The 14,460-nt window shown below is 46.7% G+C and overlaps 1 protein-coding gene across 1 annotated transcript; it reads right to left on the bottom strand.

Moving 5' to 3' along the window:
• Positions 1-6: 6 nt before the first annotated feature.
• LOC149851869 (GATOR1 complex protein NPRL3-like) lies at positions 7-13,945 on the bottom strand. The gene is made up of 3 exons (XM_090030285.1): positions 12,536-13,945; positions 6,654-6,846; positions 7-940 (listed from the first exon to the last, which is right to left on the bottom strand). Exons 1-3 carry the CDS (start codon positions 12,708-12,710, stop codon positions 937-939), a joined length of 372 nt encoding a protein of 123 aa, XP_089886411.1. The 5' UTR covers positions 12,711-13,945; the 3' UTR covers positions 7-936.
• Positions 13,946-14,460: the final 515 nt, after the last annotated feature.

Below are 14,460 nucleotides of genomic sequence, written 5' to 3'. Positions count from 1 at the left end.
CTGGAGTCCCCCCCAAGGCAAATGCAGGCTACCCTTGAACAGTGGGGGAAAGGTGGACAGAAAGCAGGGTGCATTGCAAAAGCAAGCGAGATCACCCAGACCACTGGGGAGATGCTTGCTATGGATGGCCAGCCCGTCTCAGTTGAGCGGCTAGGGTTCAGGTGGCTCATGGTGCTTGTGGCCCCATCATACCAAATGCCTGCACGCACCACCTTCAGCGAGACGGTGGTGCTCTCTCTGTATCAGGCATGCAGAGAGTACTTGAAGGAGGAGCTGCACAAGGCAGGTGGCCTTAGACTTCACCTTGGACATCTGGAGCAGCTGGGGTGGAGATCATTTATAACTCTCCCTCACAGGGCACTGGTGTGACCAGTCAGGTGGTTGGTGGGCTCTCGTTCAAGCTCAGGTGATAGATGAGTCCCACGTGGCAATAGAGATCATGGAGGCCACGAACCGCTTGGTGCAGGGGTGGCTCATTGGGCAGGGTGAGTTCACCCACAGGTTCATGGTCGCCAACAATGGGGCCAATATGGTCCATGATGCTAACTTTGTTGGCATCCACTGTGTGGCATACAAGTTCCACTTCATTGTCAGGGATGCCTTGGAGGGGGACAGGGCTGCCTGTGACAGTGCCAGCACTGCCAGCAAGCTCATTTCCAAATGCAGGATGGTGGCAAGCTACTTCCACCGGAGCATCAAGGGGGGCAAGATGCTGCAGGACAAACAGGCAGAGCTGAACATCCCACAGCACAAAATCATGCAGAATGTGGCAACTCAGTGGAACTCCACATACCTGATGCTCACGAGGCTGGTGGAGCAACAGAAGGCCATCCATAAGATGGCTTTGCTTGGGGAGATTGGGATCAGTGGCCTCCTTAACAGAGCTGAGTGGGATATCATCTCCCAGATCTTGGTGGTAGATACACCCAAACAGTCTCATCTGTGGGCAACAGAACAAGGAGCAAGAGTCTTAAGTTGCAGCAAGGGAAGTTTAGGTTAGATATTAGGAAGACTTTTCTCACTAGGAGGGTAGTAAAACACTAGAACAGGTTACCCAGAGAGGTAGTGGAAGCTCCGTCCTTGGAAGTTTTCAAAACCCGGCTAGACAAGCTTTGGCTGGGGTGATATAGTTGGGGATGGTCCTACTTTGAGCAAGGGGTTGGACTAAATGACCTCCTGAGGTCCCTTCCAACCCTAACTCTCTGATTCTATAATTTCAAAGGAGAACCCTGTAGGTGGGTCTCAGAGTACTTCTGGGCGAACAGCAATTTTAGGACCACTTTCCCAAGCATATCATGTGGCGTAGAGGCTTCTGCAACAGCATAATGTTTCATAAAGGAATGAGTGGAGCTGCCCTATGGATAACAGTTATTAGTTATATTATAAAGGGATTCTATGGAAGTAGCTGGGCTCTGGTGAGATGCCCCTTTACTTCTGATGGGAGGTATACCCTGATAATCTCATAACGTAGCTTTATATAGATCAAGATCCACTGAGATAACCTCTGGGCTGATATGACTGCACCTTGCAATCTCTTTGCTATAAATCTGAGAATCTTTCTGAATGGCTTTGTTCTCTGAAGGTAACAAGCTAATGTTTTCTTCACGTCTAGAGAATGAAACCTCTGCACATAAGGACTGAGACTTTAGGAAGAACACCAGTAGATTAATCTGCTGCCCCAGGTGAAAGTCCTTGACAACCTTGTACAGAAACATGGGATGACCTGTCCCCAGAGTTACCTGATCTGTGTAGAAGGTAGAGAAGAGGGGATCTGTCTTGAAAACTTTACCTTACTCGCTTTCCTTGCTGATCTAATTGCTCCCTGGAAAGTTGTTTCCACAGCAGGTGGACAGCTCATTACCACAGGTTCATACAGCACTTTTAACAGGAATTCCAGATTCAAGAGGGAACAAGATTCAAGAGACCCAATTCCACAGTGGGACTTTAGCTGAGGGAAAACCCAAATGACCCTTTAGGACTCTGAGGACTGTTGAGTGGGAGAATACATGTTATCACTCAACTAGAAGGCAGAAACTGACATGAGGCAGACTTTAAGGTTATTGTTCTGTAATTCCAGGAGATAATGTAATACATCTGGAACAGCAGACCTGTGTTTGTTAATTTTCCTTGCCTGGCACCAGGATAAGAAACTAGCCTATTTTGCCTGGCACATACATGTGGTTGAATGCCACTAGATAAAAAATGTTATTTCCAAGTCCAAGACATCTTGGCTTTGTCTGCAGGAGCCACCCAGAATCCAGGTTGTTAGATGGGAGAACTAGAGTTAAGATGCAAGACCTTCCCTTCTCCTTGTGTTAGCAGGTTTTCACTCAATGGTATCAGTCTGGGATCTTTCACTGACAGGAACGGTAGATAAGAAATCCCGATAAGAAAACTGTCTCAACCATGTGGAGGCAATGAGTATTATGAGAGCTCAGACCTGTATCACCTTGCAGACTACTGGCAGGATTAGAGAAATGGAAGGAATATATACATGAGACTTCTCAACCATTGAATCATGAATGCATCTGAGATGGAACCTGAACTGAGCCCTCCCCTGGAACAAAAGAAGAGAAGTGTTTCCTGTAGACTTCATTTGTGAAGAAGTCTATGGTAGGAGGAAACCAGTTCACAAATATGACCTTGAGTATAGAACTTTTAACCTCCCATTTGTAATGTAAAGGTCAATCTGCTTAGGTGGTCTGCAGGTATGTTCTGGAACTTAGGCAAATGCGCTGTCAACAACACCAACAGATATAACATGATCTATGCACCACAGGCTGCTCTCATTGCTGCACTGGTGGAGAGATTTGGCACAGCCCTATCTATTGATAGAAAACATTGTGGTGGAATTGACAGTTATGATCTGGAACTGACACTAGCAAATGTGCTGGAGAAATGGCATGCAAGCCTTCTTTATAGCTCCAAGGTCCAACATGTTGATACAGTTATAACTCCCTTCATGACCAGAGAGCCTAAACCTAAGGATCTCCCAAGTACACTCCCAGACATTCAGAGAGGAGTCCATTACTATAACGATGCTTGGAAGGAATGGTATAAATTATATTTTCTTGCTCACCTTACTCTGATCTTCCCACCATGTCAGTGAGGGGAACAGTGGTCTGGATACTGCAATCCACTGATTCAGAAAATCTTTTCCTGAATAGCAGCTTGCACACAGCCAGGCCTATAGAAACATTTAGTCTGACAAGCAGCATATCCAAAACTGCAGGAGTCTATGTTCCCTAGTATAGACAGGCATTTTGTTAGGCATCCCTCAAACAACAAGATAAAACTCCCTTGGTGCTTAAAAGCAGTCTCATGGGAGGAGTGACCTTGCAGACTTTGAGTCAAGACAAGTCCCTGTGAATTTGAAAGTGTTGGCTGGGGACACAGTAGATTTCTGGTAGCTGACAGGAGTCCCAGTAACTGGATATGAACCAGCCTCCCTGATATGGTGAGAGTAACATTGCTGCCAGAGACCACCTGGAATATGAGTTTGCAAATCAATGCACTGAGCTTTCTTAGACCCAAGTGTGGTTGCCAACCACCCTTTTTTTTGGTACCAGGGAGTAAGTACTGGAAAAAAAACCTTTCCTCTAAAATTTGGGATATATTCAGTGTCAGTGACAGAAACGAGGATATATGCTCCATGTTTGGCAACACAAAGAGAATCTCTACAAGGGAGATGTGCCTCAAGGAAGTCCTTCTATGCATCAGGACATTCCTAACAGGAATGGAATAAATACGCTCTTGCTGCCAAACCATCAAGCAACCAGGTAATAAAATTAATTAAGTGCGGGAATGGGTCACATATTCTGCTCGTCCCAAGCGAGCAGGTTGAGGAGCAGAGGCAGGAGAACGCAACACCCATACTGCTAAGTGTCAAAGCGCCCTGAAAGCAGGGGTTCTGTATCGGGTTGGTGCTCTTATAATGGTCTTGCTGGATGTTTGTAATAATGTGGAATTACTGAGATTGGGGAGAAAGCATACTGTACACGCTTTTGCACCACAGTATCAGAAAAGCATCAGAAAGGGAAACAGAGGTGACCCTTTGTAATCTTCTCCATCACAAACACATCTATTTCTGGTAAGCCAAACACTAGGAACTGTCAAGAGAGGACTGAGTCTGTGATTTCCTACTTGTGGTGGCCTGACATAACTGTTTAACAAACCACTGTCTCATAATGAAGAATGAGCTGATGAACCCTGAAAGGTTGATGTGGTGGCAAATAACATTGCATCCAGATAGCTTCTACACTGAGCAGAGAGGGTCTGATGCCTCCCTGCTTGTTTCTATAATACATGGACATGCATAGTTATTCCTAGCTGTAAGTGCAGCCCCAAATGAAGGGCAGGGATACTTAGAAAGCCCAACTGACAATCCTGAGCATGTTTATGTGGAAGGCCATCTCCTCACATGCTCTTGACCTGCAGATGCCAATACATGTCTCTTCAACCAGTTTGGGAGTGTCTACCACCAATGAAGCCAAGACTGAAAGAGCAGCCCTTTGAAGGCACTGCAGGATTCTTTCTACCAAGCCAATGATGGTAGGACCTTGTCAAGAACAACCAAGGCATTCCAAAATAATGCCTCCCTGAGAGGTAAATTGACTGTAGCTAGGCCCTGTAACCTCCTGAGATCTGGCATGTGGTGCCATGATGGTGCAGGATGCCATATGGCTACGTAAGAGACAAGGTCATCAAGCACTCCTTCAGATGGGGGATCAGTTTCCTTATCATGTGGAAGTGCTCCTGTAGGAGAAGGACCTTGGCTGACATTGCTTCCAGAGTAGTCTCTATGTAGTCTGGGTTTGAACCGGTATTATAACCGGGTTTTTTAATCAGTTTTTTGTATCAGTTTTTATCAGTTTTTTTAATAACTGATGACTTGCAATAGAGGCCAAAGGCAGGACACAGTCCTGGGCCATAACAAAGCATAGGTATCACCTGTAAAAGTGGATGGCTACACAAAAATAAGCATAAGTAGTGTAGCCCTGTAGTCCATTAAAGAGTAGAAGGGTCTTGTCCATTTTTACAACTAAATAGGAGAGATCTTCCATGGAACTCTGGACCTCTTATGGAAGCCGGAGCCCACTAGTTACAAGGACCTTCTCATGATTACAAGAATGGCCATGGAAGGCAATGTCACATTCACTGCATCCGAGCAACTTTCAGGGCCATTATGATCATGAGTTTTTTTTATGATGCAACTGAAAGGAAGCAGTCTCCAGAAGTAGAAGGGAGCACATTCATGATTATATGGTCATATAATCTAGTCTTATCTGGCCAATATGGCTTGATAGTTCACAATATAGAATTGTCAGTTTACAAAGGAGTAGACCGTCTTGTTGAAGACGTATAGATGCCTGGGAACTTTCTCTCAATGTCAACTTGGTGTGTCCTGACCTTCTGTTTGCCACTGTCATCACTGGCAAGAAAGGAGTGGGGTGCAAGTAGAAAAAATCTGTGCCCTTCTCAGTCCATTTGTTGATTGACAAAGCTGATATGTGAGAATTCCAAATTCTGAGGGCTAGCCTTGTTAATTAGACTTGTTACTGCTTTCTAAAGTCTGGCCAGTAGAAGATATCCATAAGCCAATGATTCTCAACTAAGGTGCCACAAGATCCTTTATTACTCATATCAGTAATAAAGGATATTTAACTCTAATCGCTTCAGCCTTATAAGCAAACATTGCAAAACGATTTACTAACTTTGGATCTGTTTGCTGTAAAAGCCAGATTAATTTCTCTGTTTGAAAAAGGTATCAATTTCTGCAAGAACGGTAATAAATAGGTTCTTTTTATGTTATTATATAAAGAACATTCTAAAACATAGTGGATAGTATCTTCCAAAACTCCTAGACAGACTGGGCAACATCTTTTATCCCTTGGAATGGAAAATCTATATTCAGCCACAACAGCTGTGGGCATCTGTTTGGTCCTGAGTCTAGTCAAAGAGGATCGCCATTTATTAGAAGAAGACATCAGAAGATGACTGAGAAACGAGATCTTCCACCAGATTGCTGAGATAGAGTGTGACAAAAAGAAAGCAAAAAAGGCCAAGACAGATAATCTGCTTCAAACAGCAGACTGTAAAATGTTGGTACTATATGGTGGAACTACAAAAGAAAACAGAGAAATGGAATGCTGTGAGTGCAAGGCCCTGTGAAACAAGCTGGGTAAGAAATTCCCAAAACTCAGGGTTTGGGTGAAAAAAAAGGGAAAGGATAGGAAATATAATGAAGAGAAGCCAAAAAAGCAACAAAAAAGCAAAAGCAACGGTACATATGATCTGGCAGTAGCTAGTCAACAAAAAGTTGCTCCAACTCAGCCAGACTGTTGAACTGAAGAGGGGAGCTCTGCTTGTCATCCCTTTGGTACAGGGGCAGGGAAGGGAGGGCCTGAGCAGCAAAGTATACTAAAGTAAATAAGTCTCTAGTCAAAAGGCTCATGGGCTGAAAATATGCATATGTAAAAATGTGTGTGTAGGTAAGTACTCAAAGGACAACTACAAATTTAATCTTCCAAAGGCCCCAAACCAGCAATATTTAGTTGGAGGCCACTCCCCCCCCCCAGTAATGCACAAACCTGACTGCCAAAAGGCATGGAGGACAGGGAAAGCTTGTATTTTGCTAGTTTCTCATTTCCTACCTTGCAAACATGCGGAGATCCTCTGGGTTCTGGGCAGCAGAGACATTAAGAATAGCTTCCCGCTCGTGTTCTGACAAGCTTGCTAGCAGGTTCTCGGTCATCCGTTTATTTAATGGTGAATCCCCACCAGGTATCAGCTCAGCACTGGAATTATCCATGCTAGGGCTCGTGAGTGTCATATCATCACTACTGGCTATAAGAGGGAGAGTAAGAAGGTAAAGAATCCATATCCCACTTAACAGGGTGATACAAAGAGAACAAACTTAGCAAACACTGTTGTTTGGTGTTCTGGGAATACTGCTGGATATATAGATAGCCAAACAGAGCACAAGTAGTGAAAACTTTGGGTTTTCAGCATCATATGTTAGATTTGATAAGAATGCTTTCCCAGGAGTTACCTTGAATCATACCCTTAAGATGGTCTATGGGAAACTGGTAATTATAAACTTTTCCAAGCAAGCCATACAAATCTGCAGATATGGACACACGTTCATTTGAGGCACTTCCAATCCCACTCCAATTTGAAGTGCTTTGACATCAAGCAAATGTAAAAGCTCTGTACTGCCAAAGCCCTTCAAAATGATCCTGGAAGTCAGGCCGTGGCCCAGCTCTGCAGCTAGGAGGTGAAGAACAGAAAACAGTACGCCTTCAGGCTCCAGAGACCAATCAGAGAGCAGAGGAGAGTGTTGATTGTCTGCCTGTCCCAGCAGAAGCGCTCATTCACACCCCTCCTCCCATTGGCTTGGAGTCCCTTGCCACTGTGGATCTAATCAGTTTCATTTTGGGAGGGCTAAACAGTTTTGCGACCACCATGGGGAGCCAAAAACAGGCCACCAGAATCCTGCCCTGAATCCCTGCTCCAGCAGTATCAGGAGGTTCTGTCACTCCTGTCGTACTCCAGGCCCACCGGAGCATTTCTATATTCTATTCAAAGTTAATTTGCCAGCTACAATGCAATGGCATAGAAGGACAAGCCATCATAACCAAGGCCCTAAAAGGGCACCTCCTTGAGATGTGCTACCTGCTTTGCACTCCCAATACCCACATGCCCAGCAAGGACAGCATCATATAGCTGAAGGCCAGCCTTCTGTGGGATCACCTGAAAACAGTACACCAGTGCTTCTGGTCTAGGAAAACGAGCAGTAACAGGTGGGAATGCATAATTCTGGGGATGTGGGATGATAAGCAGTGGCAGCAGACCTTTCAGATGAGTTAGGTCACTTTCATGAAGATCTGTGCTGAGCTGACCCCATTGCTCCAGTAACAAGGCATCCTTTGCCATGACCACTGCCATCTGGAAGTTGGCAACCCCCAATCTCTAGTTTAGGGCAAATCACTTTGGCATAGACAAATACACAATAAGCTCAGCCATATGGGAGGTGGGCTGCGCTATCTAGAAGGTGCTGGTAGTGTAATCTCTCCACCTCACTAATCCCCAGCAAGTCATTGCTAGATTTGTTCACATGGGCTTTCTGAACTTCATTGGAGATATTGATGCACCTGCATTGCCATCCTGTGCTCTGTCCACCACAGTTCAGAGCATATCAACCATAAGGACTTCTTCTCCATTGTGCTTCAGTACACTGTAAACCACTGAGGATGGTTTACACCCCTCACTGCCAGCTGGTAAAGAATGATCCACAATGCCTGAGGTTTTAGAATATCCAACCCAATGCCCCTGATGACTCAGGGTGGGGATGGAGTGGAGAGGCTGACTGTGGAACTACCAACATTGAGTTGAAAGGAATGACTGCTCCTATCCTCCTAATTGGGGCTGATATACGTGCTCCTCCCATGATTCATAGAGCCGACACAGGACCCTTGGATACCAAGAAAGAACTGTTCAATTACCAGCTAATCAGCTGCCACATAATCTCTGAGTGCACCTCTGAGCATGACAAGGCATGCTGTAGGTCACTGGGAGTATACCCACATGCAACTGAATGTTACCTACCCCAGATGGTTCTCAGACTGCATCCTTCACAACATCTGTGAGGGCAAGGGGATGTTTTTTGGGTTTTTTTAGAGGCCAAGACAGAGGAAGTTTGGCACGCTGGAGGCAGCTACGCAACACCACAAGCCAAGCCTCTGTGGCACAGCTACCACTGCTGTTACAGAAGTCCTGGAAAATCACTTTCAGAGATGCCAGGATGCAAAGTGAGAGTGGGGCATGACTCAGCGAGGGCTGAACAAAGCATAGGGCACAATGTTCTCTCTTTTGTACCAAAAACCCCTTTTATTAAACAGTACACGCAGTCAAAAACCTATATTTTTTCTTAAGAGAACTCATAAATGAGTAATTAATTAATTGGGGTGTGCATAAGAACTGGCAGTGCTGTGTCACTGTGGGTTTGTGAATGGGATGTGATGGCATGTATCCAAACAATGACACCCATAAGAACTGGGGTCTGTTCAAAAGGCCCCCAAGAGGGATTTGGGCAGCATGTCCTTGGTGTGGACTAGGATGGGAGCAAGCCTCCCCATTGACCCAATGGGCTGAATGGGCTTGGGTCCCAGGATGCTAACCATTCCTTGGATGTTAACTGACTAAGAATCTATGAAGTGGAGGAGAGCTGCTCCAAACCTTAATACCCCAGAAAGTGAAGTTCTGAAAGTCTGGCTGAAGTAGGGGTAAGGGATGCAGATCTTGGAGCCAGAAAAGGGGGGCAAAATGGGAACATAGAACAGCCACAAAAAGGCAGGTCTGGCTTGTGGTTGGGACTGTGCCCAAACCTGCTGACTGCTGCCCTGGTCTCAGGCCTGTTACAAGGGCAGGGGAAAGCTCTGAGCATAGAAACTAATGGGGTGTAAGGGAAACACACAACCAGCAGACCATGGAACCTACAGTCTCTGATTCTCCACCATGTCTGGGCTGCTAACTTCCAGAGGACTCAAGTAATGATCTCAGCAAGCTGTCCATCTTTGCTGAAGCTGTGACGCTGCATGTTTCCCAAGGCAGAAAGCTGACCTGGCATCAACATCACCTATTAATAAAGTGTCAGATTTGGATTCAGTCCAAATCAGGGACAGAGATTCGATTTATTGATTCGGATCAGTTCCCAATTTGATTCAGTCAAATCCGAATCCGAAGATTTAATGCTGATTCGGAGAATCAGCGATTCAGACATTGACACAGCTTTAAAAGTTTTTTCTTCACACCTTGAAATAGCAGGCGCAGCTCAGGATCGCTGCATGTTGGGGCTCATGCAGCGTCCCACAACAGAGGGTAGACCCCCACGTGCTTGGCGGCAAACCCAGAAGGGGACTGTAAGTACTTCCACTCCACTTCTGGGTCTGCCAGGGAGAGTGCTAGGAGGCCCCCCTGCACTCTCCCAACTCAGCCACAGGGTGACCCTGGGTGCCCCCCCCCCCAATACCCAGGAGGCACCAGTGGACCTGGAAGTGGACTGAAACTGAGTCTGGTTGATTTCCAGGTCAGCTGTCAAGCATGCAGGGGAGCCCCCACGCTCCTGTGGGACACTCCATGTGCCCCAGCATTGCAACATTCACGAGCCTCCTGCTACCTAGAGGTACATAGAAAAAACTTTTAAAGCTGTGTCTATGTCCGAATCTCCGAATCTTTCCAAATCTCTCCAAACTGATTTGGAGGGTTCCGATTTGATTCAGAGAGATTAAAGGGTCCTCTGATTCGATTTGGACGCAGAGATTCAGGCACCCAATTAGGCTGAATCTCCACCAAACTGAATCAGGGACCAAAGCTTCGCACAGCCCTAGAGGAGACCATAAAAAGGTGTGTCAACACCATCTCAAGTTGCAGCATTGTTGGTTGTAGCCATGTTGGTCTAAGGCCCTAGGCAGGCAAGGTCCTTTGGGTAGATGTGATAATTTCTATTAGACCAACAAAGTAGTTGGAAAAAAGTCCTTTGCATGCTCTCAGGCACAAACACCCTTTCTTCAGGCAATGGAAGACTCTGCTGATGTCATGAGTTTTCCAAGGTAAAAAAGAAGCTAAAGTAACAAAGAAGTCTGTGAAGATGCAAATGAGTAGAAGTTTGGCAAACAAAGAGCAGAGATAGAGGGGGAGAGGGGGAGGAGGGGAAAGTGGATTTATGACACATTACAACCTGCCTGACATCTAACACACCAGGTAATCTGCCTATTAGCTGACCACTTGCTTTCCTTCACACTTTTCCCTCCTCACCTCCTTCCCTCCCAACTTTACCCTTTGTCTTCCAAACTTCTGCTCATTTGCATCTTCACAGACGTCGATGCACCTTGTTACAGTCTCCTCCTCTGCTAGGAGTTATGCTGATGCCCTGGTGACTTCAGCCCCCTTCCTCCCCAGACATTATGGTATGAAGTTGTGATGATACCTGTCTAGCACGGGTGGGCAAAATATGGCCCGCAGAGGGACATTTTCTGGCTTGTGGTGGGTCCCTTGGTCTCACCTGGTGCAGGTGCTCTCTGGTCTGTGGTGTGTCCTGCTGCTCCCTGTGCATGCAGGATGGCTGGGGCGGTTCCACAGCCGGACTGCCTTTCTAGTCCAGCTGTGGAGCCAGCCCTAGCCCAGGTGGTGGCAGCTCCTTCCAGGTGCCACTGTCGCTAGCTCCAGCCCCGTGGTACTGGCAGGGAGCAGCACTCAGTCCAGACCCTAGCCTGCCCCATGCCCTTTCCGGACTTGGTCTGTAGACTACCTACAGACCAGCCAGAACCTGCATGCACAGCCTCAGCTCTGGCCTGCCCCAGACTCGCCCACCCACACTGAGCAGTGGTAGCAGCTGGGCAGAAGTTGCTGCTCAGTGTGTGGGAAAAGCAGCCCCTCCCCTTTGCTGCTGCCAGGCCCTTCTTGCTGCAGCCACCAGGAGCCTGCACCTGGGCTGCCCTGCAGCTCCTCTATACTGTCACTGCTGCCCTGCTGGGTGGCCTTGAAGTGGCAGTGATGGTAGTGGAAAGGAGCTGCAGGGTAGCCCGGGCATGGGCTCTGGGTGGTTGCAGCAAGGCAGTGGTGAGGGGGAGGGACAGCTTTTCCCGCCCCCGCACCGAGCAGCAGTTTCTGCCTGGCTGCTGCCACTGCCTCTGTTCAGCATGGGTGAGTGATCTGGAGCAGGCATGGGCAGGCTAGGGTTGGAGCTGTGTGCGCAAGTTCCAGCTGGTCTGCTCCAGCTGGGATGAGTCCAGAGTGGGCATGGGGCATGTCAGGGCTGGGAAGGAGCCACAGGGCTGTTGTGAGAGGGGAAGGGGAGGGTGCTGACTGCCCTGCAGTAGCTCCCCAAAACTGCCTATGTGGCCTATGGGACCAAATAATGGTCTGCCTCTGCTCTATAGCCTCCATGCTTGAAGTGCTTCAAACATCGCATCTGTCCATGCCCTATGGGGGGGTGGTTTTGAGACATTTAAATCCCACTGATAACAATTTTGGTTTGAAACACCTCTTCTCACAAGTAATTTGTTAGCAAACTCTATCTTTGCTATTTCTGGTAATGGAAATTCATGCAGATAAAAGCTTGTGCATATGGATGAGCGCGATGGTCACTGCTGCCCATGGTATGGGAAGTAGGTTTTAGTAAAGTAACTTGAGAAGAGTGGACCAAAAAACATCTTATCAGGATGAATGGACAGGTAGGCTGGACTGGACTGACTGGAAAGAGCTGGAGGGGATTTGCAAAAAGAAGGTACATGTATGAGCTTTAATGGCCTTAAGGCCTTTTTTTCAACCAAAGGGTGACAATGATCAGCTAAGAGGCTGGTAAACATGACTTGACCTATCAAATTCCGCTGCAAGGACCTGATTATAAAATCATGTTAGCTAAGATGCACATATTTTGACAGACTACTGACACTTCTTTCAAGACATGGCAAACCGTAAACTTTAAAACAAACTACAGATATTTTTCACCATGGAGAAGGAGTTATGTTCATACTTGGGGAACCAAAGCTGAGGGCATTGGGAGTGCTCAGACTTCTGCCTCCAACTCTAGTGGTAAAGGGCATGTCTTCATCTTGGGCTCGGAAATCCTCCTCAATAAGGGGCACCATCAGGCAGACATATGTATGGAGCTGAATGAGAAGCCGATGCTGAAGCATCCAGATCACCATCTGTATAAGCTGAGTCTGCAACACAGAGACAGAATTTCAAGCACCCAAGAAGCAAAGGAAAGCAATACACAAGGCACATGAAGGCCTTAAGATCCTGCACAGATAAGCACAGCAAAAATGCCACAGAGAGGCAGGTGGCTCTTCTCACCACAAAGGGGCTACCCTACTGCCACCCCTTGCTGGAGCTGCTGCATATTCTGTGGCAAAGCTGGAGCCACCACCACTACATACCCTGTGCCAGCACTGAAGTTGCCACTACAGCACAGGGCATGTGACAGTAGCCAGAGCTTCAGCAGCATGGGCCATACAGCATGAGCTAGAGCCATCACTGCTGCCATATACCCTGTACCTGAGCTGGAGCCATTGCCACCACATATCAGAGGTGCAGCCACATGGCCTGGGATGAAGCTGTTGTCACTGCAGCCACTGTATGCCCCAAACTGGAGCTGTTGCCACTGCATGCTGAAACCACACTGTGCCCCAGGTAGGATCTGGCCCTCAAGGAACCCTACAATCCAGATCCAGCCCAGGGAACAAGGTGAATTTAACACCTCTGTCTGACCACTGATTCTCTATGAGGGGGCTGCAGTGTTAGGTGTGCAATGTCCTGCATGTGATTCACAAGATAAACCCAGGTTTATTACAATAACCAAGATAAATTATAAAATTCAGCTCCTTCTGTGAAAAAATTAAGTTTATTTCCTACCTATGGGGACTTTTTACCATCTTGTACCATCTATACTTTTCCCAGAGCATGACAAAGGGACTTTGATCTTGAAACCTTGCGGAAAAGGACGATTTTCTTGTGATTTCCCAGTTGGTGTAATAACAGGTATCATTTTGGAGCCAAGTATTGCAGGTTTATGACAAGCATCTTGAGTCCAATGAGAGTGCCTTGAGTCTCAAAAAGCTGGGAACCACTGGGTTAGACAACACTTGTCTAGAATGGTTAGATAGGAATGATTCCCCCTTGAGCAGATGACTTTTTGAGGTCCCTTTCAGTAATATATTTCTATGATACTGTGATGGCCCAGGAGGCCTATTACAGTCTTACGTTTCCTTTAAAGAGACCAATTTATTTGTCAGTAGGCCAAAGGAAGCTCTCCACTTCTTAAAAAATGAGAGATCTGCAGTCTCTAAGACCTTATGCCTTGCAGAACAAACAGCAGCAGAAGTAACAGTCTTAAAACAGATGCAGATTTCAGCCCCAAACTGGTTGCAGTTATGAATGATGGACCCCTGGCAGACTTTTAAAGACTTTTAAATGTCTCAATGCATGGGAAGCCCTGCATTGGAGACCAGTTAGCTCTCTGGTGTCAGGCAGCCCACAAATGCATTTAAATTCCTGGTGTACAGGGAGCCGGTGATCAGGGAGCCACTTCCTGCTCCTAAGCTCTCTATGTATTTGCAAGTTGAAAAGATATAAGGCAGCCCAGCTTGACGCAGCTGCTCCCCAGTGCCTGGTTTCTTGATCCCCATCAGATGCACAAAATGTGAGGAATTTTATCCCAGATCCCAAAAATCATGCAGTCTGGCAGGCTGGATCTTGATTCTCTAGCATGGAAGGAAACAATTTGGGTTCTGGGATAAAATTTTTCAGATCCCATTACCTGGTTAAACTAACATCTGTCAGGCCTGGGAGATGCCCAGAGGAAGAAGGGGCACATCTGCATGAGGCATTTACTGCAGAGTTGACTAATTAGCTCTGCAGTAAACATCTCAGCATCTACATGTGCAGCCCTATACGGTC

This window comes from Crocodylus siamensis, unplaced genomic scaffold (assembly GCF_052110815.1).
Source record: "Crocodylus siamensis isolate JL-2025a unplaced genomic scaffold, ASM5211081v1 HiC_scaffold_116, whole genome shotgun sequence".
Classification (NCBI taxonomy): Eukaryota; Metazoa; Chordata; order Crocodylia; family Crocodylidae; genus Crocodylus; species Crocodylus siamensis.
This window is presented reverse-complemented; position numbering and strand designations above follow the sequence as displayed.

What these genes read in the sequence shown, in the direction of transcription:
- LOC149851869 (XM_090030285.1), bottom strand. Translation starts at nt 12,710, where the DNA reads ATGGTGATCTGGATGCTTCAGCATCGGCTTCTCATTCAGCTCCATACA. An exon ending in CCTCAGCTTTGGTTCCCCAA is followed by an intron (nt 6,847 to 12,535) that starts GTATGAACATAA and finishes TCCCTCTTATAG; the next exon opens with CCAGTAGTGATGATATGACA.